The sequence below is a fragment of the Sciurus carolinensis genome, chromosome 10 (genome assembly GCF_902686445.1).
Source record: "Sciurus carolinensis chromosome 10, mSciCar1.2, whole genome shotgun sequence".
NCBI lineage: Eukaryota > Metazoa > Chordata > Mammalia > Rodentia > Sciuridae > Sciurus > Sciurus carolinensis.
Genome location: NC_062222.1, coordinates 136559101 through 136584805, shown reverse-complemented (window position 1 = coordinate 136584805; position 25705 = coordinate 136559101). Strand labels below are relative to the sequence as shown.

Here is a 25705-nt window from a genome sequence, read left to right as displayed (position 1 = left end):
GAAGTGCAGTTCAGGGGCCTCGGGACCTGAGGCAGCAGTGAAGGGACCCTGCAGGCACTGGCCTCCTGCCTGCCTCTCCATCGGCCATCTCCTTGTCCCCATTGTCCCCTTCCATTGTTTCCACAGATATATCGTCAGGGTCTGCCCTGTGCCAGGCAGGCTGTGAGGTGCCACAGAGGACTTTTTGTCCTTTCTCTGTCTGCCCTTGTTGGGAAACAGCAAAATAAACGATCATGTTCCTTTTGGAGACAGAGAGTGATGAGATAGTAAATGGAGGGTCACGGCTAGTGTCCACAGCCCCCACCAGACTGGGCACTCCTGCATTAGCACCCTGGCCTCCCCACCGTGGGGCTTCCTCTCCTCCCACCCCCCATGCAGAAGCAACAGCCAACTCCGCCTTGGGTTTTGACTGCAGTCCCCACTCTGTACTCAAGAGGGACTGGGTCTTGTGTCTCTGAATCTCCCAGGGCCATAGCCCACCTTTGGAGGGTGGTGCTTCAGTTTCCCAAGGCAGAGGCTGCACCCTGACTTCAGGCCTTACCTGCCCCCGCAGCGCCCCCTGTCAGGGAAGGAGCGGACCTGCAGACACCAGGGACTCCTGCCACCAGGGTCCTCAGATGCTTGGTGTATTCACACCCTCCCTCCTGCAGCAGGTGCAGGACCATGCCTCACAGATCCAGGGAGCCTCCCCACCCTTCCACCTGGATGACGAAGGAGATGCTCTCGTTCTCCGTTACCGCCACTAACGATTTAGGTCACTTTGGAAAATGTGTCTGGCACAACAGCTTTTAAACTTCTTGGCACATAAAAGAAGTCTTAGAAGACTTAGAAGCTAGCCCTCCAAGTGCTGTGCCAACATTTTCTGGTGCAATTAAGAATAAGGCTTCCTGGAGCCCCAGAATACTCGTACTCTTAACCAGCGCAGTCCCAGAGCTGTGGTCTGGGCTACCACGGCATCTGACCTTGCCTGCTAGCCTGCCTCTCTCTTGGGAGAAGAAACACATCATTTTCCTTTGCATGCTTGGCCCTCCTGTGGGGCTTGCTCTCCTGGCACACCTCTGTTGGTTGGCCCCTTCGCTTGCCTCTGTGATGCCTGACAGGCCTGTTCTCTCTAGGTATCTGCTCACTCAGCCAGTCTGCAGCCACTAATGGAGCAGCTGCGTGCGCCGGGCCTGCTGCTGGTGGCTGAGGATGCAGTCACACCTAGCAGGACCCAGAGTTCACACCCGATTCTCACGGCTGGTGGCTGCTGAGGCAGGCTAGGGCGATAATGCCACAGACGCGAATCTCAGTTGTGATAAGTGCTATGACAGGGACATGCCAGGAGTCTTCTAGAGTCAAGTGAGATGAGAGGGGAGTGAGCCACAGGAGAGAGAGAGGTCAGCTTGGGATGGGACTGGGTTCTGTGGGGCCTGCAGGTCATGGAATAGAATTTGGGTTTCATTTTTTTAAGAATTTTAAAGTTTTTAGTTGTAGGTGGACACAATACCTTTACTTTATGTGGTGCTGAGGATCGAACCCAGAACCCCCCGAATGCTAGGCAAGCATGTTCCCACTAAACCCCAGTCCCTGCCCAGAATTTGGGTTTTATTCTAATGTCAGAAGCTAGTGAGGGCTTCAGGCAGACCCCAGTGTGTCTGGCTCAGGGGCAAGAAGCCTCCTGGCTGCTGTGTACCATGTGCAGAGCAGGGAAGAGGCAGGAGAGCACGCACAAGGCTGTTGAGCCACCTGGGGGCTGGATGGCATGGTGGCAAGGGGGTGGGCAGAGGGGTACACTGGGACACATATTGGGGTGAGTTGAGTGTTTCCTCTGTTAATAGCAGACCACTCTAAGCCAGAGTCCTCAGAAGACACTGCTGTGAGTGAGCGCATGAGAAGCTTCTGATCCACAGAGTGGGAGGCTCCACGTGCTTGTGATTTGGTCTCACGTGGCTTGCACTTCCTCTCTGGCATCCTGAGCCTGTCTTTCACTTTACTCATTTTCAGCAGCAACAAAAACCCCTTAGGAATTGACACTTTCATCTTCCCATGCTGCCCCTTCGGAAGGCTGTTTAGCCAAGCAAGAATAGAACTTTAAATTCCAGACCATCATTAGTTTTTACCTCTCAGTTCATCTCTTGTGCTTCAAGAAACACCCTGGTTTTGTAAGTGAACTTTTATTGGCACACAGCCATGACGCTGGTTCACATGTCTGCAGCTGCTACAGGTCAGAGAGAAGCTGTGAGGCCATATGACCAGCAAATCTAAAACACTTCCTCTATGGCCCTTGGGAACTTTGCTGACCCTGCCCTAGGGCAGATATGTCCAGTAACTACTCTGAACACAGTGCATGACTCCGATTCCTCAAAGTCCTAGCTTGGGGGAAAGCCAGAGTGCTTATTAGCTCCTTTGTACCCAGTGTTTCCTGTGTGCACAAACCAACTCCTGGATGCCAAAGACTGCACTTGACTGAAGGGAAGCCTCATGCCCTCCAGAACCTTTTAGAGGTTACTGTGCTCTTGCAAGCAAGGACACTGACTCCAGCATGATTGGCAGGGCACCCCTCAAGCAGTTAGACCTATTCACACTTGTTTATACTTTAGAAAGCAGGGGAGCCGCAGGCCCCAGTAGCAGAGGTCAACAGGGGTCACCCAGAAAGACAACTGGGCCTCCCCCTACAGCTCCAACTTGTTATTGACTTAGGAAGAGGTAAGAACCAGTTTCCAAGAGCCAGAGGTCCTTCTTGAATCTCCAGCTGGTTGGAGTTGGGAGGGAGAAGGGAGCTAGGAAGAGGCCTCAGGGTGGTGGTGCCACGGGCAGGGTGCACCTGGTTCTGCCAACCTCCATTCTTGAGGCCAATGACCTTCATCTAACATCCGTCTTATACTAGGCAACCAGTTCCAAAGTCCCATTCCACCTAGGAAGGCCTTGAACGAATTTCTATTTAGAAATCCCGTAAACACCTATTAACTATTTTGGAAACTGAGGCTTTATGGAAAATCTGATGTCATCTCACCCTTGACTTTCATGGACCTGCTATGTCATACTCACTCCAGTAGCTGCAACCGTCTGTACTAACAATGTAACGACACACAAATAACCCAGGGGGAATGCTTCTTTGAGGTCTCTAGAGGGCCATCTTATAAAACATTAAAAGATAGATTGAGGCCTGTTATATCTGCAAGGGACCTTTAGGCATTCCCTGTTGACAGGGTGAAAGAACAAAATCCTAACACCATTCATTCCCACCTAAGCTTTCACTCTCCCTTTCAAGGGGAAAGAAAGAACAGTGCTGTGAAATAGTAGCAAAGCCTAGTTCTTCTCACCGGTTTTCTAAAGGAGGACTCCCAAGCCACTGTTCTTTATCCCACTATTAAGATCACGAGCAACACGCTTATTTTCAAATAAAAAGGGAAATGTAAAATCTTTTTTCAGAAGCCTTTCCAATAGCACTAAAGATTTTACTTAATACACACCAAACACCGGCAACTATAGATTTGTTTGTCATTGATAAACTACGACTGTGCCAGGTGTGGTGGCACTGGTCTATAACTCAGGAGGCAGAAGCAGGATTCCAAGGCCTTGTACTGAAATCAAATCGTACAGGGAGTGTAGCTCAGTGGTACAGTGCGAAGCCCTGCAGGAGGCCCTGGGTTCAATTGCCAGCACTGCACCAAAACTACATGATTTACTAAGATGTCATACTTTCAAATACGACTTCAGAAACTGTTGCAACAAAACCAATACATTTTCTCAGGAACTGTCTACTTTCCTGTGGTTTATAATCCATGCTAGGGAAAGTGGCATATAATGCTAATGTGCCACCTACCCTAAAAGTAGGCCATACAGAAAACTGACACACTATTGCAATTGAATAATAACAAGGCTTTACTGGCTCAGTAGTATTTCTTATGCTTATATAAATATATAAATCTTGAAAAGGCAATACTGTTAGTCGAGTAGTAAAATCCATAAAAAATAACAGTTTTGCCACAGTGCACAGAGGGAGTTCATTCGTTTTGCTTCCCCATTCCCCACCAAGCAGCTTCTAGATGAGACCTGAAAACGAAGGCAAACTATACTTTCCACGTGGAATATAATGAATATACTGTGTTGTCTGCAGAAAATAAACGTGAAAACTCCATACGCCACATCCTAAACGCCTATGATCAGGACCTTTAATTAACTTAATACTCGGGGTAAGAGTCTCGTTTGGGGTCCTCCTGCAGCAGGGCCGGGCGACTCAGAGCTGGGGTCTGTCGCTGCAACAGGGGAAGTGGTCCTCAGTACGGAACAGGACCGGCGGTTCGTAGGCGGGGTGCGGCGGCCTCCCGGGCGCCGGCTTGGTGAAGAAGGAGGGCACGCTGATGGTGTGCAGGAGCTTCTGGAAGGCCCGGGGGAAGGCCCCCAGCTCGGCCTCGGCCCTGGTGACCTGCTCCTCCATCCTGGCCACGCTGCTGCCGATCATCCTCACGAAGGCCTCGAGCTTGTCGATCTTGCTGTAGATGCGCCGCATCTCCGTGGCCTTGGCGTAGATGCGAGGCACGCCCTCGCTGACCACGTGGGACGAGTCTCCGCGGATCATGTCCAGCATGCCCACGAACTCGTCCACTCTGGTGAGCAGGTCCTCCAGGCTGGCGTCCAGGGCCTCCACCTCGGGCCGCGCCCCGGCCCCGGGCAGCAGGCAGGCGGCATAGCCCGCGGCGGCGCGGCGCAGCAGCGGCAGGTCGCGGCCGGGCGCGCCGTCCTCGGGGCCCTCGTCCTCCCACGGCCCCGAGGCGCTGCTGTGGCTCTGGGACACGTTACCGCTGTCCCCGCTCCAAGAGGTGCCCGGCGGCTCGGCCTCCTCCTCCCGGGACGGCCGTCCACCGGCAGGGCGACCCTCCATGGTCCGCTCCCGGCGCCCGCGCGCCGCGCTCCCGCCCCGCTCGCCTGCCGGCGCGCGCGCCCGCCCTGCTTCCGGCTTCGCCGCGCAGCGTCACGCCCACGCGCGCCCGCGCTCCCGCACCTGCCGGCGCCCCTGGCGTGCCCGCGCAGATGCGTCTTTCTGCTTCCGCCGCCGTGCGCTCCCGCGCACGTAACTGTTTCCGGCCTCCGGGCGCGCGCGCGCACGCCGCTGCTCCCGCTCAACCCCAAACTACCACAAAGGTAAAGGAGGTGTGAGAACCGGCGACGCGGTCCGCGTTAGTGCGCGCGATGCCTTCCTGCGCCCTACCACCTGGGAGCCTCCCTCCGAATCCACTGCAGAGCGTGGCAGCGGCCCCTCTTTTCCTCTTGCCGCAAAAACTAAAGTAAGAGAGGTGAGCCAAGGAAGGTCTGCTGCTCGCAAGGTGCTCACGATGGCTTGGGATGACTGGAAGCTCTTCTGACCACAAATGGTTAGGACGGTGTGTCAGCAGAGAGCCCATCCACCGTACTGCAAGACCTAAAGATGACGCTTGTATTGATGGGTGACAGGCAGAACTGAGTGGTGGGCACACGAGGATAGGGGGATAGTTCTATATGCTGGCCCCACCGTGCTAACACCACGTGCTTTCTTTTAAAAACCAAATTTCCTGCAGTTCTGCCAGATCTGAGTCAATAGGGTATGTTACAGCTCTCAGAAATCAACCTGCCATCTGCAGGAGAAATGCAAGCCCCCAAGTTTTCTTCCTGCCCACACAAATTACCCTAGGGTCAGGGACTTTACACAGACCAAGAACTCAGATAATTAGAAGCAAAACCCCCTAAGCATAAAACCTCTGAGAACAAGTTTGAATTTGAACCCGTCAGCATTGGCCAAAGAGACCCAGAATGGCCTTGGATCTTGAGAATGTCATTATATTAGTAAAATCGCTCCTTTCCATCCGATAAGTCGGGGTGCACTAGGGACTTGGAAATCTGATGCAATCCAGCTGACATTCAAGTCAAGAGGTTGACCTGGGTGGGACCCTGGAAACTTCCCTGGGACTTCCAATAAAACTGGTGGGATGGAGCATTCTGTCCCTTTCCTCTGAGAGATCACACTCTTTCCCTTGAGAGTTGTCCCCCATTCCCTTTTCTTATCCCCGCTAATAAACACTACCGCTACTTGGCGAGACATGTCTGAATTCTTCCCAGTGCGATCCTAAGAGATGGTGAGAAGTTGCCTAGGCTCCACAGTCTTGCTCTGTATAGTGATTGTAGGAATTCTTAAAAAGCTCATAAACCCTAAAGTCAGTTCCTCCTAGTATTGTAAGTCAGACTTCTTCTTTAAAGAGGCTAAGGATGGCCTCATAGGCTCTAACAAGCATTAGCATTTCTAGAAAACTTAAGAGTTTGCTCCTCAGCACTTTCAGCAGAAGATCAAGATAGAGATGGTTTTATCTTGAAGGGATTTGCAAGTGGGGTTTTGTCATGGAATGATCCCCAACGAAATTCACGGGAGTGGCATAGCTGGGTCAAATGGTGGGTCCATTCCAAGTTTTCTAAGGAATCTCCACACTGCTTTCCAGAGTGGCTGCACTAATTTGCAACCCCACCAGCAATGTATGAGTGTACCTTTTTCCCCACATCCTCTCCAACACCTATTGTTGCTTGTATTCTTGATAATATAATGGCCATTCTAATTGGGGTGAGATGGAATCTTAGTGTAGTTTTGATTTGCAGTTCTCTTATTACTAAAGATGGTGAACATTTTTTCATATGTTTGTTGATTGCTTGTAGATCTTCTTCTGTGAAACATCTGTTCATATCCTTAGCCCATTTGTTGATTGGGTTATTTGTATTCTTTGTGTAGAGTTTTTTGAGTTCTTTATATATTCTGGAAATTAATGCTCTATCTGAAGTATGAGTGGCAAAGATTTTCTCCCACTCTGTAGGTTCTCTCTTCGCATTGCTGATAGTTTCCTTTGCTGAGAGAAAGCTATTTAGTTTGAATCTATCCCAGTTGTTGATTCTTGCTTTTATTTCTTGTGCTATGGGAGTCCTGTTAAGGAAGTCGGATCTAAGCCAACAAGGTGAAGATTTGGACCTACTTTTTCTTCTATAAGATGCAAGGTCTCTGGTCTGATTTTGAGGTCCTTGATCCATTGTGAGTTGATTTTTGTGCAGGGTGAGAGATAGGGGTTTAGTTTCATTCTGTTGCATATGGATTTCCAGTTTTCCCAGCACCATATGTTTTCTCCATTGCATATTTTTGGCACCTTTGCCTAGTATGAGAAAATTGTATTTATTTGGGTTTGTGTCCGTGTCCTCTATTCTGTACCATTGATCTACCTGTCTATTTTGGTGCCAATACCATGCCATTTTTGTTACTATTGTTTTGTAGTATAGTTGAAGTTCTGGTATTGCGATACCCCCTGCTTCATTCTTCCTGCTACGGATTGTTTTAGCTGTTCTGGGTTTCTTATTCTTCCAGATGAATTTCATGATTGCTTGCTCTATTTCTGTAAGGTACATCATTGGGATTTTAATTGGAATTGCATTGAATCTGTATAGCACTTTTGGTAGTATGGCCATTTTGACAATATTAATTCTGCCTATCCAAGAACATGGGAGATCTTTCCATCTTCTAAGGTCTTCCTCAATTTCTTTCTTCAATGTTTTGTAGTTTTCATTGTAGAGATCTTTTACCTCTTTGGTTAGATTGATGCCCAAGTATTTTTTTTTTTTTGAGGCTATTGCAAATGGAGTTATTTTCCTCATTTCCCTTTCAGCTGTCTCGTCGCTTGTGTATAAAAATGCTTTAGATTTATGTGTGTTGATCTTATAGCCTGCTATTTCGCTGAATTCATTGATGAGTTCTAGAAGTTTTCTGGAGGAGGTTTTTAGATCCTCTAAATATAGAATCATGTCATCAGCAAATAGTGACAGCTTAAGTTCCTCTTTTCCTATTCATATCCCTTTAATTTCTTTAGTCTCCCTAATTGCTCTGGCTAGAGTTTCGAGGACAATGTTGAATAGAAGTGGTGAAAGAGGACATCCCTGTTTTGTTCCCATTTTTAAAGGGAATGGTTTCAGTTTTTCTCCATTAAGAATGATGTTGGCCATGGGCTTAGCATAAATAGCCTTTACAATGTTCAGGTATGTTCCTACTATCTCTATATATTTTCTAGTGTTTTGAGCATGAAGGGGTGTTGTATTTTATCGAACGCTTTTTCTGTGTCAATTGAAATAACCATATGATTCCCCCCATTTTTGAACCGGAATGTCTATAATGGTTCTCCCACACCTGCACACAATGTTCAAAGGTCTACAGATCAAGAAAAACTACTCTAGGAGCTGGACTTAAGGAACTACATCCCTGGAGCTTCATTCACACTTGTCCTAGTGTGGAAGGCAAAATTCTGCACTTGAAGCTGATGCTACCATAGGATAATAACACAAAGCTATGAGATGGTGTTTTTTTCTTAATTAACTTTTGAGGACCCTGGATGGGAGTAAGTGTGGTTTCCTGTTGGAAGGACATGAAACATTGGTAGTCAGAGGGCAAATTGTAGTTGCTGGCCAGTCTTCGGAGGCTCCCCAGTGATCTCCATCTCCTGTGTGTCCACCCTTGTGTATTCCCTTCATGGACTGCGTGTTGCCATTTGCTCATAATTAGTAGAAAGGTTAGACGTGACGACTTGTGACTTGAAGATTTTGTTACCATGTGGTACTGTTAACGCTCAGAGCAAGAGGCGAGGCTGCACCGCTCACCACTCCACAAATTGAAATTCCGAGTCTGATTGGTAGGAAAATAGGTTTCATTCAAAACCAGTTTTAATGGAGGACCAAAGAGACTTTTTCATCTCAAATTTCCATCTTCAGAGGTTCTCAGGGTGGGGAAAGCTTTTAAAAAAGAAGAGGTGGCAGAATGGGACATAGACAGGAAATACACATTTACAGATTTAGCTGGTCTGTGCCAGGCAGGCTGGGGCAGGGGTTGTTTCCACTCATAGCTTCCTTGGCATCCCCCAGGCCTGTTCTCTCGGCATAAGGAAGTAGTGCTGTTTCAGTGGGGCTCTGAATTTCCACCTGTTTCAGTTCATAAAAAGCAGCAAGTTATCCCTTTCTTTCTGAGGAAAACCAGCTGCCTTGTCATGAGCAACCCCATGGAGAAGCCCACAGAGCAAGGAGCTGAGGACTTCATGCAAATGCTAGTGAAACACAGCCTCATGAGCCATCCTGGACCTGGCTGTCCAACACTGGCTGAGCTCAGAGATCACTGCAGCCCCAGTTGAAATTTCACTGCACCTCCCTGGATGATCCTGCTCTGAAATCACATGAAACCACATGAGACAATGCTGTTGTCTGAATGTGTCCCCTGAAATTCATGTTGAAATCCTAACCCCCAACACAATATTAAGAGATTATACCTTTGGTAGGCAGTGAGGTCATGGGGGCGGAACCTTTCTGAATGTGATAAGTACCCTTATTAAAGAGGCCCAAGAGATGCCTCTGCTCCTTTTATCATGTGACACAGTAAGAAGCCACCATCTATGAACCAGAAAATTGGCCCTCACTGGACACTGATTCTGTTTGTGCTATGATCTTGGAATTCTGAGCCTTTAGAACTGTTAGACATAATTTTATATTATTTATTTATGAGGTACAGGGGATCAAAACCAGGGTCTTGTGCATGGTAGGCAGGTGCTGTATCACTGTTATTTATAAGCTACTCACTTTATGGTATTTTATTAGAACAGACTAAGATAATAATGAACTTTAGGACTGTTCATTTTCTAGTTCTGTGAAGAATATTATTGGTATTTAAATGGAGAGTGCATTGAATCTGTATATTACTTTTGGTAGTATGGCCATTGTAACTATTAATTCTGCCTATCCATGAACATGAGATATCTTTCTATATTCTTGTGTCTTCTTCAATTTACTTCTTCAGTGTCCTGTAGTTTTCATTGAAGTCAACCTCACAGTAAGTGGGGAAAAACAAAGCATTTCCTTTAAAATATGGAACAAAAAAATGGTTGTCCATGCTCACCACTCCTGTTTAATATAGTGCTAGAAATTCTAGCCAGCGCAATTAGGCAAGAAAAGGAAATAAAAGGGACAAAAAGTAGGATAGGGAGAAGTCAAATTATCACTGCTTGCAGATGATATGATCCTATATTTGGAAGTTCAAAAAAAACTCCACGAAAAGACTGCTAGAGCTAATTCAGCAAAGTAGCAGTTTACAAAATCAATATTCAAAAATCAATAGTTAATGGTGTTTTTTGATGAAGAATTTCTGATGAATACTGTAGTGCTCATTGGGCTTCCCGGTGAGTGGATGTGGCCGGCAGGTCTGCAGCTGCAGACGCAGCGCTCTGCCTGCGTGAACCGGCTGGGTGTCGCCGGCTTGCGTGGCAGGCAGCAGGCAGGCGCTGGGTTTGCCCTGCAGTCTGGCTCTCTACGACCAGCGCACCTTATGTCTTCCTGGGGCTCCTTCCTGGGCTACCAGGCGCAGGACACGCCTGCGGGGGAAGGCAAGGACGCAAGACAGTGCCCCCAGCTGTCAGTCTGCCATCCTAGCCAGGCCCACCTGTCAGTTTGTGCTCAGCAGCCATTGGCTTAATCCGTAGCCCGCGAATTTTAACTGCTCAGCAGTTGGCCCCATCGTCCTTAGCCCAGGGAATTCAAGGACTTGAGCGAAGCTCCCCCGCCATGCTCTCTCAAGTGCGCTCTCTCGCTCTCTTCAGGGCAGACACTGTTCATCTGCCTAATAAAATCTCGTGAGAGTTCCCGCGTCCAGAGTGGTTTGTCTGGGCGCCTTTTCACTTTTCAGAAACGATGATGTTTGCAAAACTCTTTCATACACATCGCCTCATGGGTACCTCTTTCCACGGAGATACTTGGGTGGGACCACAGGTCTTTTATCAGATGAGAAAACCAAGCTCTGGTCTGGGCACTTGTGCAAGCAAATGCCTCCCCACCCGAATCACTGCTCGTGTGCCACTAAGGGCGCCTGCCCAGAGACAGACCGCATGCATCTCACGGTCACCTACGGTGGTGCTCAACGAATGAAAGTTAAAGCAACGATTACTGAATCCCCACTGTTTTTCAGGCCTGGTGGGCGGTGGGGACATAAGGTGACTAAGACCAGAACCTACCCTCCAGGAGTCTCTTGGATGTTCTAAGATTAGGAGCTTCCGGTCTGGAAAAGGTGCTTCTATTTCAGGGGAGAATTTCTTCAAAGCACTCCCCAAAGCCCTACTCCATGCCAGGCCGCAAACAAGGGCAGAGGACAGAACCAAACCAGAAGTGGCCCTTTACCTTGGTGAACTGGTGACTGACCAGCACAGCCCAAGGCAGAAAGAGAGTGGGGTATACTCGCAGGAAGAAGACCAGAGTGAGCAGTGGGAGGTCAGGGGGTTTAGGGTCTAGGGTTGTCGCAGAGGCAGGCGTGCACAATAGTAAAAAGCAGGGACTGTGGACCCAAACTGCCCTGGTTTCAAGCTCTGACCCGCAAGCACGGTTTTAGCCAGTTGCCACCTATTTCATACGTTTGTGAGAGTTAAATGAATCGATAAAAATCAACCTGAGCTTGTACTAGCCTCGATGATAAGCCTTAGTCAAGTAACAAGAGGGAGGTTCGCTTTTATTAAAAGAGAAGGGGAAGGAGGGAAGGAAAGAACAAAGACAGGAAGGAAGGTTGGGTAGTAAAAGCCCTGTGGGGGCCGCTGGGAGCCCCAACCTGCCTTCACGGAAGGCGGGGCGGGGAACGAGCGGGGCGGGGCGGGATGCCGCGCGCGGGCGCGGCTCCTTTACGTGCGCGTACCTGCGACGAGGCCTCCCCCGGGCGTGACCGTAAAGAGGGGCGGCTCTGTCGTGAAAGGGCCGCAAACGCGCCGGGCAGGGCTGGTGCTGGTTGGCGGCCGCAAGTCCATTTTGCTCCCGCCCTGTGCGTGCGCGGCGCTTTCCGCTGCCGCGCGCTAAGGCCGAAGGCTCAGGATTAGGAGCAGGAAAGGACTGGAAGCTGCTTGGCAGGCGGCCCGAGCGCGAGATGCGGCCCCTGGACGTGGTGGAGCTGGCCGAGCCCGAGGAGGTGGAGGTGCTGGAGCCCGAGGAGGACTTCGAGCAGTTCCTGCTGCCGGTCATCAACGAGATGCGCGAGGACATCGCGGCGCTGACCCGCGAGCGCGGCCGGGCGCAGGCGCGCAATCGCGGCAAGCTGTGGGAGATGGACAATATGCTCATCCAGATCAAGACGCAGGTGGAGGCCTCGGAGGAGAGCGCGCTGAACCACCTGCAGGGCGCGGACGGCGGCGCGGCGCCCAGGGCGGCCCCGCGCTGCGAGAAGGCGGAGGAGAAGGCCAAGGAGCTGGCCAAGATGGCAGAGATGCTGGTGGCGCTGGTGCGGCGGATAGAGAAGGGCGAGTCGGCGTGACGCGCGGTGAGCGGCGCGGCGCCCGCGGGGTGGGCCGTGGGGTCCCAGGCCAGCGGCCGCCCGCCGTTTTTGTTGGGTGTTGGCACATGCGTTTTTTTTTTTGGTGCCTCATCCCTACTGGTAGTTGGAGAAAAATAAAAGAAACCCAGGGTTTTTGTGAAACAAAAAAGCCAGTTCCTTTCTTTTTTCTTTATTTTTCTCTGTGCTGGGGATTCAACCCAGGCTCGCGCACACACTAAGCAAGTGCCCTACCGCCGCGCTGCTCCCCAGCCCTTTATGAAGTTTTGTTTTGAGACAGGGTCTAGGTAAGGTGTCTGGACTGGCCTTGAACTTGCGATCCTCCTGCCTCATTCTCCTGAGTCGGTGCGTTACAGGCCCGGTGGTCATAAAAGTCAGTTCTAATAGTCCCCATAGGTAGACCTTCCTGGGCGCTAAGGGAGTTGGCGGGAAACCAAAGAAAACCCAGCCTATAGAGCAAGGTAAGGATACTGGACGTAGGAACGTGTAAAGCCAGAGGGTGTTCGAGGTTTTTCTAGAAGGCAAGTAAGTCGAGGACCCTGTAAGAGAGGTGACCTTCCTGGGGTGATAAACATTTCCTTTTGAACATTGGGATATGGAAAACTGACAGTGTCTCTCCCATTCGTGCTTTAGGTTCAAGGCTAATGGACTCTGCTCAACTGGCAAGGATGGACTAACACCCGAGGAAAAGGAACCAGCTCAACGTTTTCTGCTTTGTTTTTGTATTTTTTTCTACCCCTGTACAACAATCTTTTTTATGGTTCGTGTTGGTAACCTTGATATGGGTCAAATATATTTGGTTCTGGAAAGAACTTTGTTGGAGAAATATTCTCCTAGGAGGGATGGGGCTTAAATCAAAAGCTGTTCAGTGGTCACACTTAGTTCTCGTTACTTTGCTATGTTTTGGAAGTGTTGGGCATGACCTCGTATCTTGCTGTTGTCTGTGGGACCTGATTGTTTTCTGGAGCTTGTGAAGACGGGGTCAGGATCTTCCAGTGTGAGAGGTCCAGGGGAAGGCCCTGCACTACTTGGTTGTAGCCAGTGAAGGACGTACGGGTCAGACTGCCCTGCAAGAAGCCAGGAAGAGCCAGAAGACAGTGGAGGTGGAAGATGACTGCGTGTAGTTCGGAACTTCAGTTCTGAGATGATGGAGGAGAGTTGTACTTTGTGGCACACTGTCTGCTGCTTAGTGTATAACCTGCCGGGCAAATTTATGTGGACAAGCTAGCTAACACCATGTGGTGACAGTTTGAAGAGGGAGCTACGGGGAACATGTCAGTGTTGGAGTACCCTGGCATATTACAGGGACTTCAGAGAAGAGCATCAGGACAATCTACAAGGACTGGGGGGAGGAAGAGGCGTCACCGGGGCCGGGAAGGTCTCTTCCAGTCATCAGGGTAAGTAAGACCCAACAGGTGTTTGAGGTCAGAAATCATAGGTGCACTCAGTGATCATTTGCCTTGCAAAACAAAGACTGGAAGGACCCCCCCTTTAAATACATATGTATATTTTTTTGGTTCGAATGACCAAAGCCCCTGTTAATAAAAGAATCATAAGTTGGTTTTTGTTTTTTTTGTTTTTTATTTTTTATTTTATTTTTTACACAGATGGTCTTCCTTGGGTGGCCTCAGCCTCCCGTGGAGGGAACTGCTTGTGGGTTTTGAGACTTTTGGGAACCCTGTACTGTGAGGGAGGATCATTCCTGGAGGGCGCTTTGGCGCGTGGCGGAACACAGTTCTTAGCTTCAGGCCCTCCTCTGGCCGGAGCCCCTGCCTTCCGACAGCTGCAGGGTTCCCCCCTGGAACGTGATGGGCAGTGTATCCTGTCCAGGGCACTGAGAGTGCAAGGGTAAGGACTGGTCAGAGGAGTGGGGCAGAAAGGGAAACGCAGGACAGTGTGGTGTGCCTGGCCACACCGGGAGCCCTCGGGGAGGATCTGCAGAGTGTGCCAGCAACTGATGCATTGCCTCCAGTGCCAAGTCCCCAAGTCCACCGGGGAGAAAGGACGGCAGCTGCTGACCTGGGGCCTTCAGAGCCCGAGCCAGGTGGTGGGGAGCAGGGTGAGGCCCTCGCCAGAGAGGTGATGACCTGTTGAGCCTGTCTCCGAGGGCTCTCCCGGCAGTGTGGGCACATTCAGAGCTGGTGAACAGGCATGCTGCGGTCTCCAGAGTGGCCAAGTGTAATCTGATAAGTATAAAATAATAACAAGCTTCGATGCGTGATTTGGGTTAATATGTAAAGTAGGCATTTTAAAAATCAACTATCCAGGCTGGGGTGGGGTCAAGCACTTGCCTAGCAAGTTCAAGGCCCTGAGACCCACCCCCAGTACTGCAGAAATAACAGAAACCCCACTTATGAACAGCAGCAGTGTCATAAATTACAAATGAATGTGTAAAAATGTGTTAAGTAAAACCAAGTGCCCAAGCAAGGAGCAAAATAACTTGGTGACACTGTTTCTGGCTGTGGGCCCCTTGCCCCTCGGGTCTTCAGTGACAGGACCGCGGGGAACCATGGGACTGATGAGCAAAGCCGTGGTGACCACATGAGCTTGTGGGCTGGTGCAGATGTACTGGGGCAACTTGGGGTCCAGCAGGTCAGCGCAGGAAGGACCAGCTAGGCTTTTCTGGGGCCAAGACTTGGTGTGTGTGCGTCAGCCAAACCACTATAATGGTTCCCCAGTCTCGGTGGCTTACAACAACCAAGGTGACCTCACCCTGAGGAGCATCACAGCGCCCGGGTCCTCTCGCTGCAGGTCCTCCATCCCACCTGACTGAGGGAGCTCCTTTGTGTCGTCAACATCAATTCACGATTAATTCACTCCTTTGAAAACGTGCTTGGTGGAGGATGTAGCTCAGTGGTGGAGCGTGTGCTTGGCCTGTGTAGGGCACAGGTTTGTCTCCAGCAGAACAAAAAAACATGCTTTGGGGGTAGAAAGCCTGAGTGTATAAACATGAACTCACATACATGTAGGTAGTATGTGTACGCCATATACATATGAGTGCATTCCCCTGATTAATCCACCACAGGGGGTGTCTTTAGGCTGGTTTCATTTCTTAGTTCTCCAGGGTACTAAAGTAGTCTTTCACATCATTTTGACCCTTGGCTCTTAGAGTATTGCAGTGACAGGCCAACTGTCTTCTGACATCCTGATGGTAAAATAGAGTCCAGACATACAGTTTGTATTTCCTACTTACAAATTTTCCTGTAGCTGATTGTGTGTCAATGGACTTTAAGCAACAGCAGAGTCAGCTAGGAACTTGGATTGTTCCAGTTGCTCTGGAGTCATTAGCCTGTCTTGCTGCCAGTCATGCCCCAATTCCCCTCCCTCTGAAATCTGAGATTCTGTGCCGTCTGCCAAAAGGCACTGCAACCGTGGCTGGGGTTGTAGCTCAGTGGTGGAGCCCTTGCTAGCACGTGTGAGGCACTGGGTTTGATCCTCAACACATGAAAATAAGTAAATAAAGGTATTGTGTTCATCTACAACTAATAAAATATGTTTAAAAAGGCTCTACAACCTGTTAGGGTATCTGGTGCAAATATCCACGAGAGACACAGCTCTGAGTTCAAGCAAAGGTTTATTAACGGAGAAGTCTGCCAGTCTGCCCCTCTGCAGGGAGCAGCAGCCTGCAGGAAAAGCTGCTAAACTCTATAGTCATGTGCCATGGAGTAGTTAAAAAAGAACTGGTCTGACCCTGTGACTGTTACTTGACGTCTTTGCTGTGGTTTCGGTTATTGGGACTTTTGGGGTTGGCCTACTGGGAAGGTCATTCCTGGGTGGGCAGGTGCTGTTTTTCAAAATGGAGTTACTTTGGCTTAAAGACCTAACAACCTTCTCATGCACTGTCTGAGTCTTGGATGTTTTGTTTTGTGACTTCATTACAGGGTTTTGTTTCTTCTGACCACACTGTGAATACCCGATGCCCAGGTGGCCCAGAGGCCTTCCCAGTCTGCCTCTGCAGGTACACAGCTGTCCCCCATCACTCTCTCCCTGTATTTTTTCACTACTTTAAGTGTGGTTATTTTCTTTTATTAAACTTTTTTTTTTTTAGTTGTAGGTAGACACAGTACCTTTATTTTATTTATTTTTATGTGGTGCTAGGGATCGAACCTAGTGCCTCACACGTGCTAGGCAAGTGCTTTGCCACTGAGCCACAGCCCCCACCTGAAGTGTGGTTATTTGTGTGCTACATTGTTGGCCCCGTAGGGCAGGGACTTTGTCCACTGCTGAATTCCTAGCTCTTGGACCAGAGCCTGGCTGACTCCTGGTTGGTGCCCAGTGCTGAATGAATCCATGCCAGGTAGGAATGTGAAGGAAGCTGAGTGGCGTCTGCTGCCGCTGCAGACGGTTCAGCTGAGGAGCTCCAGTGTTACTCTTGACACTGCCCTTCTCAGCTCTCCCTTCCCCAGCCCCGAGATCACCAAAGCACGGTGATTCCACCTGGAGCACACTAGGATTCTCTGCCGCCCTCCAGTTATTCCAAACACTGTGTTAGTGACCGTCTCCAAACTGGCCTTCAGCTCTGTTTACTTCAGTTCTGCCCTTGACAGATGAGCTCGAGAGAACTGTGCTGCCCTTCCCTGCTTGAAACACTTAATTTGTTTTGCAGTATTGGAGACTGAATCCAGGGGTGCTCTATCGCTGAGCTACATCCCCAGCCCTTTTTATTTTTTATTTTGAGACAGGATCTCTTGCTGAGTTGCCCAGGTGATCCTCCTTCCTCAGTGTCCTGAGTTGCTGGGTTATGGGCATGTGCCACTATGTCCGGCCTTGAAACACTTAAAAAAAATCGTTTTTGTCTCAGACTTTTTTTTTTTACCAATACTTAGCTCTACAGTATACCAAGCACTGGTCTGGTCCTGAGAGATGGCGCGTTGAACAGAGGGTCCACACGTTCTGCCTTCTGGAACTTCCTCCTAGCACTGGAGATGCGCGGTACTGAGAGGCCCCAGGAAGCTGGGATGTTCACGCGTTCATTCAACACGGGAAATCCATGTGTCTTCACGCCCTCCTGCCCCCGCCCCAGCCCAGAGCCGACTGCTTTTCCTGTCACTGCCTGAAGCCTCCCCTTCCTGGGTTTCCCCCAGGTGTCCTCTGCTCACTCCCCCTCCTCTGCCTCCTGCGAACCCCCCTTGCTGCAGCGAGGCTGCCTGCCTCAAGCAGGCCTGGGCTGTCCTAGTGTGTGACACCTGGCCCTACCCAGCCTCCTGGGCGAAGCCGCAGAGAAGGTGGGTCCCTGATGCATGTTTGGGGCTTCCATTTTGCCAGGTGGTTGCAAGTGAAGAAATACGTGCAATTGATTCTCGTCATCTGTGCCAGTTATTCAGTCACCATAAACGCTGCATTAGCAAATACTGTCCCTGCCCCGCTAAGGGAACAGGAGTGGGCACCTGCCAGCCCCTGGCTGCATACCTCCACCTGGCCAACCTGTAACCGTGCCACCTGTGTGTTTGTTTAAAGGCACCTCACTTAGCAGGTGTTCCCGAGTTAGTGTGGAGCACGGGCGCTCTGACCCTGGCCAGCTGGTCTGCCGTGCTCTCTCCATAAGGTGTATCGCAGCCTCCTGTGCTGGGGAACGCCAGCGGCTCTTTGGTGGCAGACTGGGGAGGGCCATTTTGAATGGTGAAATGCCAGCCGAAAGCACAAAGGGGCAGAAACCAAAACCAAGGCCCTGAGTAGACCCTGCCCTGAGCACGTTCTCAGCACGGGAGCTGGGGAGCAGCTGCGGGGCCTCAGTGGGCAGCGGGTGTGCCACATGACTCAGCTCTGCACTGGCACACGTCAGCAAACGGCCAGGGCCGCTGTGAGCGCGGGCTTGGGTTAGAATAAACACAACAGGTAGGTGGATTTCCAAAGTCATGAATCGCAAGGGTGGGCTGCACAATACCCCCTTGTGGCCCAGAGCCCAAGTGGGGCACCGGGGGCACCCCACAGGGTCAGCCCTCTGAGCAGCGTGGGGAGGGTGTCCCCAGGGTAGACAGTCCAGCGTGAGGAGGACACCACATAAGGCAGGCAGGGGATGGGAGTCCAGCCTGGAAAACCCCAGCCCCTGCCAAGTGGGAAAGGAGTCCCCTGGAGTATCCGGGCCATCAGCCCAAGTGAGGTAAGGAGAGCATTCACACGTGGGGACGACTCAGCAGCTCGAGCAGCGGGAGGCCAGCCTTGGAGGTGACTCTCCTGAGAGGCAAGGAGGGTGTCTGCAGGGGAGCGATGTGGGGCTCAGCCTGAGCAGGGGAGGGAGACCTGAGTGACCCGTGGCATGTTGAAAGCGGAGGCGGGAGTTCGCGGTGTTCGATGTACGTGGGGTAGGTAGGTAACTCGGGTGTAGGCATCTACATAGACTGGGCACACCTGCGAAGATTCCCTCGGTCTGTCCATTGAGAGGGCCAGGGGCAGGGACACCCGGCAGTGACACACTCACCTCCCTCCTCTCAGATCCTGGCTTCTAGAGACCCCTAAAAGGAACCAGGGGTGCTTGGCTGAACGAAGAGCCAACTTCAGAGACAGGGCAAGGAAAGCACAAGATATTTCCAGACACCTTGGTGGGACAGCAAGCAAGGGCATTCACAGAATGTTGGGGACATGTCAGAAGGACAGAAGCCAGACTAAATAGGCTCCACCGGTCACGTCAGGGACAATTTGAGAGTCACGATAATGACCATGACAGATTACAACCTGCTGAGTAACGAGGAAAACATGCATTTATTAAATGTGCTAGGAGGAGAGACATTTACATAGTTTCAGAGCCTGCAAAACACCACAGCGGTGAACAGAGCCACTGGAGAAGCCTTGACCCCACAGTCAGCGGGAAGCCACCTTCACCCTCCAGGAGACCTTCAGATCTGGGCTGAGTCCCAAGAGCAGACCCAACAACGACCTCACACCTGTCACCTGCCCTGAGCCACTTTGGTCCCCTCCTGAAGACGGTGGCACAAAGCTGTGAGCACAGGCACGTGGCGGTTGCTCACTGGTGACCCTCATCCCCACTTGTATTCATCTCTGTCACTGGATTTTTGCTTTTCATGGCAAAGATAATATCTTACACGCCTGTAATCCCAGAGACCCAGGCGGTGGAAGCAGGAGGATCCTAAGTTCAAGACCAGCCTGGGCAACTTAGCGAGACACTCTCAAAATAAAAAAATAAAATGAAGGGCTGGAAGTGTAGCTCAGTGGTAGAGCACCCCTGGGTTCAATTCCCAGCACCAAAAAACAATAAAAAACAAAAAAAATTCTACTACTTGAAAACACGGCGTTTGGAGTGATGGGGAGCCCGGGCTCACTGGGCCCCAGGAAAAGCTGGCGGACGGTGCCCCTTAGCAGGTGGCTGGCTGGCTGGAGGCAGGCACACACAGGTGGCCCTCGCTGTGCTGAGACACTGGAGGTGGGCCCTGAGCTTCGGCGGGTTCCGGGTGCACACCAGGAAATGGCCAGGGAATGGACTGTCACAACTGACCTGTTTTTTTCATCTCCATCTGTCTACCAGGCTGGCAATGAGAGAAAATGGTGCATTTACTTAGTGAATGTTCCAGAAAATCCTGGTCCAGTTTGAGAACTGGCTGCCAACGGGGCTGCCAAAGGGAAAAAGCCAGGCAGATCCAGGATTGCAGAAGGGCAATTCACTGGGGATTTATGGACAACAGTGTGTCCTGGGTGGCTGCAGGATGGGAGACCCCACAGCAGGAGGTGGAGAGAGGGTTTAAGTGTAAGAGGGACAGAGAGGGCCGTGGCCTAGTTGCCTGCCCTTTTTCAGAATCCATGAACGTGTCCAGTGTCAGCAGCCGACACGCCATGCTTGACTGACCATCTTAACGGGCTTTGTTTATGCCTCAGGGTTGGGGTGTGTGCCAGGTTACGACCAGGTGGCTGTCAGTACGTCAAGCTGCTGCCAACGGGAATCGGTGTTTGCAAGGGAGGACTCTGGGGTCTGAAGGAGATTGCCACTCACTCTGAGATCAGGATCGTTCACCAGCATTTATTAATTAGGAGGCTTTCAGCTCATTCCAAGAAGTAATTTCCAACAGGGGCTGGGAGCCAGGGATTCTCCCAGGCCCTTCCTGCACCTTTCTGGGAATCTCACTCCAGAGTGTCATTTGGGGGCTGTCTGTGCAAAGTACTTGTGACAGGCGCACGTGAGCGCGGCCACAAACACGATGAACTCGCTGAAGTCCACCTCGGCATCTCCGTTGGCATCGAGGTCCTTGAGCAGTCTGTCAACTGCATCCTTGTCCCTTCCGCTCTAGAGGAGAGAGGCCCAGAGTCAGCGGTGCAGGTGCTGAGCAGGGCCTTGGCCTCAGCCATGACCGTGGGAAGGGGGGACACCTGCATCCGTACCACACCTTTAGTGCCAGGTCCAACTGTGTGGAACAGACACTGGATCCCCGGAAAGGACACGCAGGCTCTGAGAGGTTACATGACATGACACACTAAGCTGGCATGTGTTAGGCCATGTGGGAATTGCACTATTCCATCTGGGAGATGCTTTCATTTCTTGAAGGGGACACAGTGGATTGACTGTGTGCTTTAGAATGATGATCATTCCTGGGAATCGGGTTCCCCTGGTGCTCGGCGCGCCTCATGCCGGCACCGAGCCTGCCTTTACACAGACCTGCAGTTCTCACAACTCCAGGCAGAAACTCATGTCACTGATGTCACAGACAAAGACAGTGGGGCCTGCCGGGGGTCACACAGAGGTCTGAGGCCCAGGCACAGAGGGAGCACAGAGGCCCTGCTCTTCCTCCACTGGACGCTGCGGCTCAGGACCCAGGGCCCCAGGTCTTTGGGAGGGTCAGCTAGCCAGGCTGCTCATCGACAGGGCAGAGGCTATCCTCACCAAGGGACCAGCTCCACCAGGTGCAGGTCTGCACGGCAGCAGCAGGGGGCGCTGAAGCCCACCAGGAACTGGAACCCTGGTGTCCCCAGAAAACATCACTTGTGTCCTCTGACTGAGGCACAGCTGTGCCTAGAGGCATTCATGACAACACAGCAAAGGTCGGGAGATAGTCTGGGTTAGATGGCAAAAGTGCGCCCATGTGTCCACCTGGGTTGGCTTGCTGCCATTCCCAGCTGTAGCCGACAGTCATCTGGTGTTCACTTGAATTCTTGCATAAGAAGCTCTGACTAGGGCTGGGGAGACAGCTCAGTTGGCAGAGTGTGCCAGGCCCTGGGTTCGATCCTCAGCACCGCGCGCCAAAAAAAAAGGAAGAAGCTCTGACTGAGCCAGGCCCTGGGGTGGGTAGTGAAGAAACGACCACGAGGCCAGCTGGGCCCTGCCCTCAGATGGACACTGCTCTCCAACTTTCTCACATCCAGGAACATTTGGAGGAGGCGCAGAGCCAGGCTTGTTGACAGGCCGGGGCCCCTGCTTTTCCACGTTCCCCACTGAGTCTGACTCCACCCAGGGTGGAGAGTCCCCGGCTCAGCACTAGTTCTCAAAGTGCGTTCCCTGGACCTGGCCCCTCCCCACTCCATCTGGATCAAAAGCCCCAGAGATTGAAATCTCAAACTTTGGTGACAGAACAACCCACATGCCACATGTAGGTTCCCAGTGTGGGGTGGGGGGACTTTCAGTGGACCCAGAATTTACATAGTCACATTCAGTCCAAGAAGATAGGAAGCTGCACTTGAATTAGGATTTCGCTCAAGCAGAGTTCACGTGGGTGACGACCCGGGGAGAGGAGGCTGCTGGGGCGGGGTGGGGGCTGGTTCCCCTCTCCACGTTTCTATGTTCACCCCCTGCCTCAAATGCACAGTACAGTAGAGAAAAACAGGTGAACCTTATTTTTAAAAGGGTGCCACTCACATTTGGGAAGTAGAGACGGGGCGGGGGGGTGCGAAGTGTCCCAAGTCATGCTTGGGGCTGAACATTTCAGCTTTCACTTTCAACCAGTTATAGCCTCCAAGACCCCCCAGAGGGCAGGGAGGCAGGGTGGAGGGGGAGGAGAGGGGGAGGCAGGGCCCCTGTTTAGACCCAGGAGAGGCTGCTCAGGTGCTGGTCCCCAGGCCCTGGGGGCTTCCTGTGGGCTCCAATCCCGTGGTTCCTGCCTGTTGCAAGGAGCCCAGGGGATCCAGGCAGGTCTTCTGTCCTCAGGCCTGTCAGTCCTACCAGGCAACAAGGGACCTGGGCATGGGAGGAAGGCCAGCAGCAAGAGGAGGGAGGAGCTGGGTGACTGGCCAGCAGCCTTGGAGAGGGACCAGCAAACAACCTCAGGGGCTGCCCTGCATCCCATGCTGTCCCCTAACCCCTGCTCAGGCTAGAGTGCCACCCTCCCTCCAGGGCCCTGCAGGGAAAGAATCCTGGTCACATAACTGTAGGAACTCAGCTCCCCATCTCCAGGGTTTGCCGGGTGCCCACTCCCGCCCAGACGCCCTGTGTCCCTGGCAGGGGCCTGGGATCATTCCCTGCCTGCGTCTGTGCCTGTCACAACCTGCCCCGCTCCCTTAGTCGCTCCTGTCCCTTCTGCCGGCCGTGCCCACCATCTTTCCCTGTGCTGCCCGAGGACCTGGCCGCACCTGCAGGAAGCCGGGGAGCTCCTTCTCCATGAGCACCTTCAGCTCCCCCTTGGTCAGGCTCTGCCTGCCGCCCTCGCCGCCCGAGTACCGGGAGAAGACGTCAATGATGAGGCCCATGGCTGTCTCCAGCTCTGTCATGGTGCTGCGTGTGGACCCTCCTTCCTCCTGCGCTGGCCTGCTGGAGAAACGTCCCCCTGGAGGCCTCGTGGTGCTTTATAGGGCTGGCCTGTTGACACAGAGGGTGGGACAGTCGGCAAATCCTGCCCCTCCAGTTTCGTCACCCAGTCCGGTGAAACATTGCTGAGACCCTTTCTGCAGCCCAGCAGGTCCTGCCCTTTCCCCCTCCTGGGGAAACAGGAGGGGTCTCTGGGGCACATGCAGCTGGCGTTTGTTGAGCAGGGTGAGCACTGGGTGTGGGTGAGTGTGCCCCCTTTTCAGAGCAGCCTGTCACTCAGGGGCACGGCTCACCCCTCAGTCCTGCTCGCTCCCCAAGCCCTCTGTGGCCTGTCCCTTCCACGGGGGGTGCCTGCAGACTTTTCCACAGGTGGCTGAGGGAGCAGCTGGCAGGGATTGCAGGGTCGGGTTCAAGTCCTCCAATCAGCCCCACACTGAGACGGGGACATGGGGACATGACTCTCCTGCACCAGGTGCTGGGAAGTTACTGAGGCTCAGCACACAGGGTGTGACGGAAATGAGAGCAGCTGGCCTTCCAACAGCTGACTGTGGACAGAGGCTGAGTCCCCAAGGGAGGCTTAGTGTGTGGAGACTGTGTGGGGAGCGGGGAAAGGCCCCCTGCTCTAAGACCTGAGTTGGGCTGGTCTCTCTTGGGACATGATTTTAGGGAAAGGTCACCATTCCTGTCAAGTCCCCAGGGGAGAGCTCAGGCTGTCACCTCCACGCGAGGAGTCATTAGGAGGCAGCTGGTCCTGGAGGTTGCAAGACTGTAAACCCAGGATCTGTAAACTGGCCTGGAACTAACACGGAGGCAGAGTCACGGGGGCACAGAGATCTGCAGATCGGGAAAGCAGCTGAGGTCAGCAGCCGGGCACAGCAGGACCTCGCTCTCAGGGGACACAGCAGGCCTCATAAGGCTAGCTGCTAGTCACAAGCTCTCTGAGGCCACTGGAATGTCCAGGCCAAGAGGCAAACTGGCCAGTCTAGTATTTCTCAAACCCTGCTAGACTCCGGAAGTTGATCCCTCTGGCAATTTAGTCCCAGACAGGATGCCTGTGGGGCAATCCACCCCCCACCCCCCGCCCCGCCTCCAAAAAACCCTATATGGCCCAGGGATTTTTGCTCTTTTGACCACTCTGCAGCCATTTAAATTTTTATCAGAACCACCTGGGCTGCCCTTGCTTGAGCGACTCGCCTGTGACCTCAAGGACAACCCCCTCCAGTGTGGGGCTGCTCCTTGGAGCCCCTCCTCAGGACAGGGCGGTTCTCCAAGCAAGGGTTATTCATGGACCTCTGGCAGACGGCCTGCCACAGAAAAAATTACCCTGATGCTTTCTAAGTGGGCCGGGGACTGTACTCGAGTGCTGCTCGGGGTGCTGAGGACTGCGGTGGGAGGCCAAGGCGCACAGCGGAGCCGCTGCAGGCGCTCACAACCTGTGTTTTCTCTCTCTGTTAAAAAAAAGTCTGCTTTTCAGAAAATTTAATAATGAGCACATTTTCTTTTCCAAAGTTTTGAGTTCATGCCTATTGCAAAAGGCACCGTGGGCAGGCATTGTGGGCAGGCCTGTAATTCCAGCAGCTGGGGCTGAGGCAGGAGGATGGTGAGTTCAAGGCCAGCCTCAGCAACTTAGTGCAATCTTGTATCTAAATAAAATACAAAAAGGGCAGGGGTGTAGCTCAGTGGTTAAACACCCTTGCATTCAATCCCTGGTAGCAAAAAAATCAAAAAGTTACAGTGACCTATTCAAGGGCTTCTCACTGTATGTACCCTTGCAGGGATTTTGAAAAGGTGGTCAGGTCATGATAGAGTGAACATGACAGAAAGGAGGCCTGGCTAGGGAGCACAGCTGCCCGACTGTGCGTGCTGACCCGCCTCGGGACAGGCAGCTTGCCCCCCTGGCCAGTTCTCTATTCAAAATGTAACCAGAATCACATTGATCTGGAAGCTAGTTTTTCCCCAAAGAGATTGTGAATTATGCCACGCATATTGCCTTCTCTCCGTCCCTGACCAGGTTGGGGTCCTTTTACTTCCCTCCCTCCGGGCCTGGGCACCTGCAGTCAGCAGCCAGGGTCTCCCTTACAGCAGCCAGCTGCTGTGGGGTCCTGGGAACAGGAAGCAGTCCAAGGGCTGCAGCGTGCGGGCAGACTGGGTGGTGCAGAGAGCTGGGGAAGAGGGCTTCTGCTGGCTGCGGGAGGGAGGCCGCGGGATCAAGGCCAAGTGGGAGAGGAAGCTCCTTGACCCCAGGAGGAACGCCCCAGTTTAAGCTCCCCCCACCATCAGCCAGCTGGAGTTCCACTCAGGGCAGAGGAAGCGTGGTCAGGAGGCAAGGGAGCAGCGCAGGGTGCCCTGGTGGGGACCCCAGCCAGTCTGCAGAGCCCCGGGCACTCACTGCTCACGTGGATGCAGGGCCTCTCTTGTCCAGCATCAGAGACCAGATGAAGAACTAGAGTGGCAGGTTCCGACATATTAACCAGGTCAGCAGAGCCAAAGGGGACCCTGCCTAATGGACAAAGGCGTGACTGGGAATAGGGAAGCTGTGGAGCTGCAGCCCCTGCCTGGAGCCAGGGTGCTGCCACTCTGCTGCTGAGGCCACCCAGCCCCAGGGACAGGCAGCAGGAAATGTCTGCAGCAACTCTGGCCCTAGGAGGTCTGAGGAAACCATAGGCGTGAGGTGGGACGGGCAAGGTCTGGCCTTCCCGGCC

The 25705-nt window shown here is 52.3% G+C and overlaps 3 protein-coding genes across 3 annotated transcripts; 1 reads left to right on the top strand and 2 right to left on the bottom strand.

The window, feature by feature from the left end:
* Positions 1–3843: 3843 nt before the first annotated feature.
* Positions 3844–5023, bottom strand: Bloc1s4 (biogenesis of lysosomal organelles complex 1 subunit 4). The gene has a single exon (XM_047566871.1). It carries the CDS (start codon positions 4865–4867, stop codon positions 4223–4225), a length of 645 nt encoding a protein of 214 aa, XP_047422827.1. The 5' UTR covers positions 4868–5023; the 3' UTR covers positions 3844–4222.
* Positions 5024–11804: 6781 nt separating this feature from the next.
* Positions 11805–13883, top strand: LOC124994630 (MORF4 family-associated protein 1). Its single transcript, XM_047566759.1, has 2 exons — positions 11805–12310; positions 12956–13883. The coding sequence occupies exon 1, from the start codon at positions 11921–11923 to the stop codon at positions 12302–12304; it is 384 nt and encodes a 127-aa protein (XP_047422715.1). The 5' UTR covers positions 11805–11920; the 3' UTR covers positions 12305–12310; positions 12956–13883.
* A 5635-nt stretch (positions 13884–19518) lies between these two features.
* On the bottom strand, positions 19519–23023 carry S100p (S100 calcium binding protein P). Its single transcript, XM_047567368.1, has 2 exons — positions 22829–23023; positions 19519–20555 (listed from the first exon to the last, which is right to left on the bottom strand). The coding sequence occupies exons 1-2, from the start codon at positions 22964–22966 to the stop codon at positions 20406–20408; spliced, it is 288 nt and encodes a 95-aa protein (XP_047423324.1). The 5' UTR covers positions 22967–23023; the 3' UTR covers positions 19519–20405.
* Between the last annotated feature and the right edge of the window lie 2682 nt (positions 23024–25705).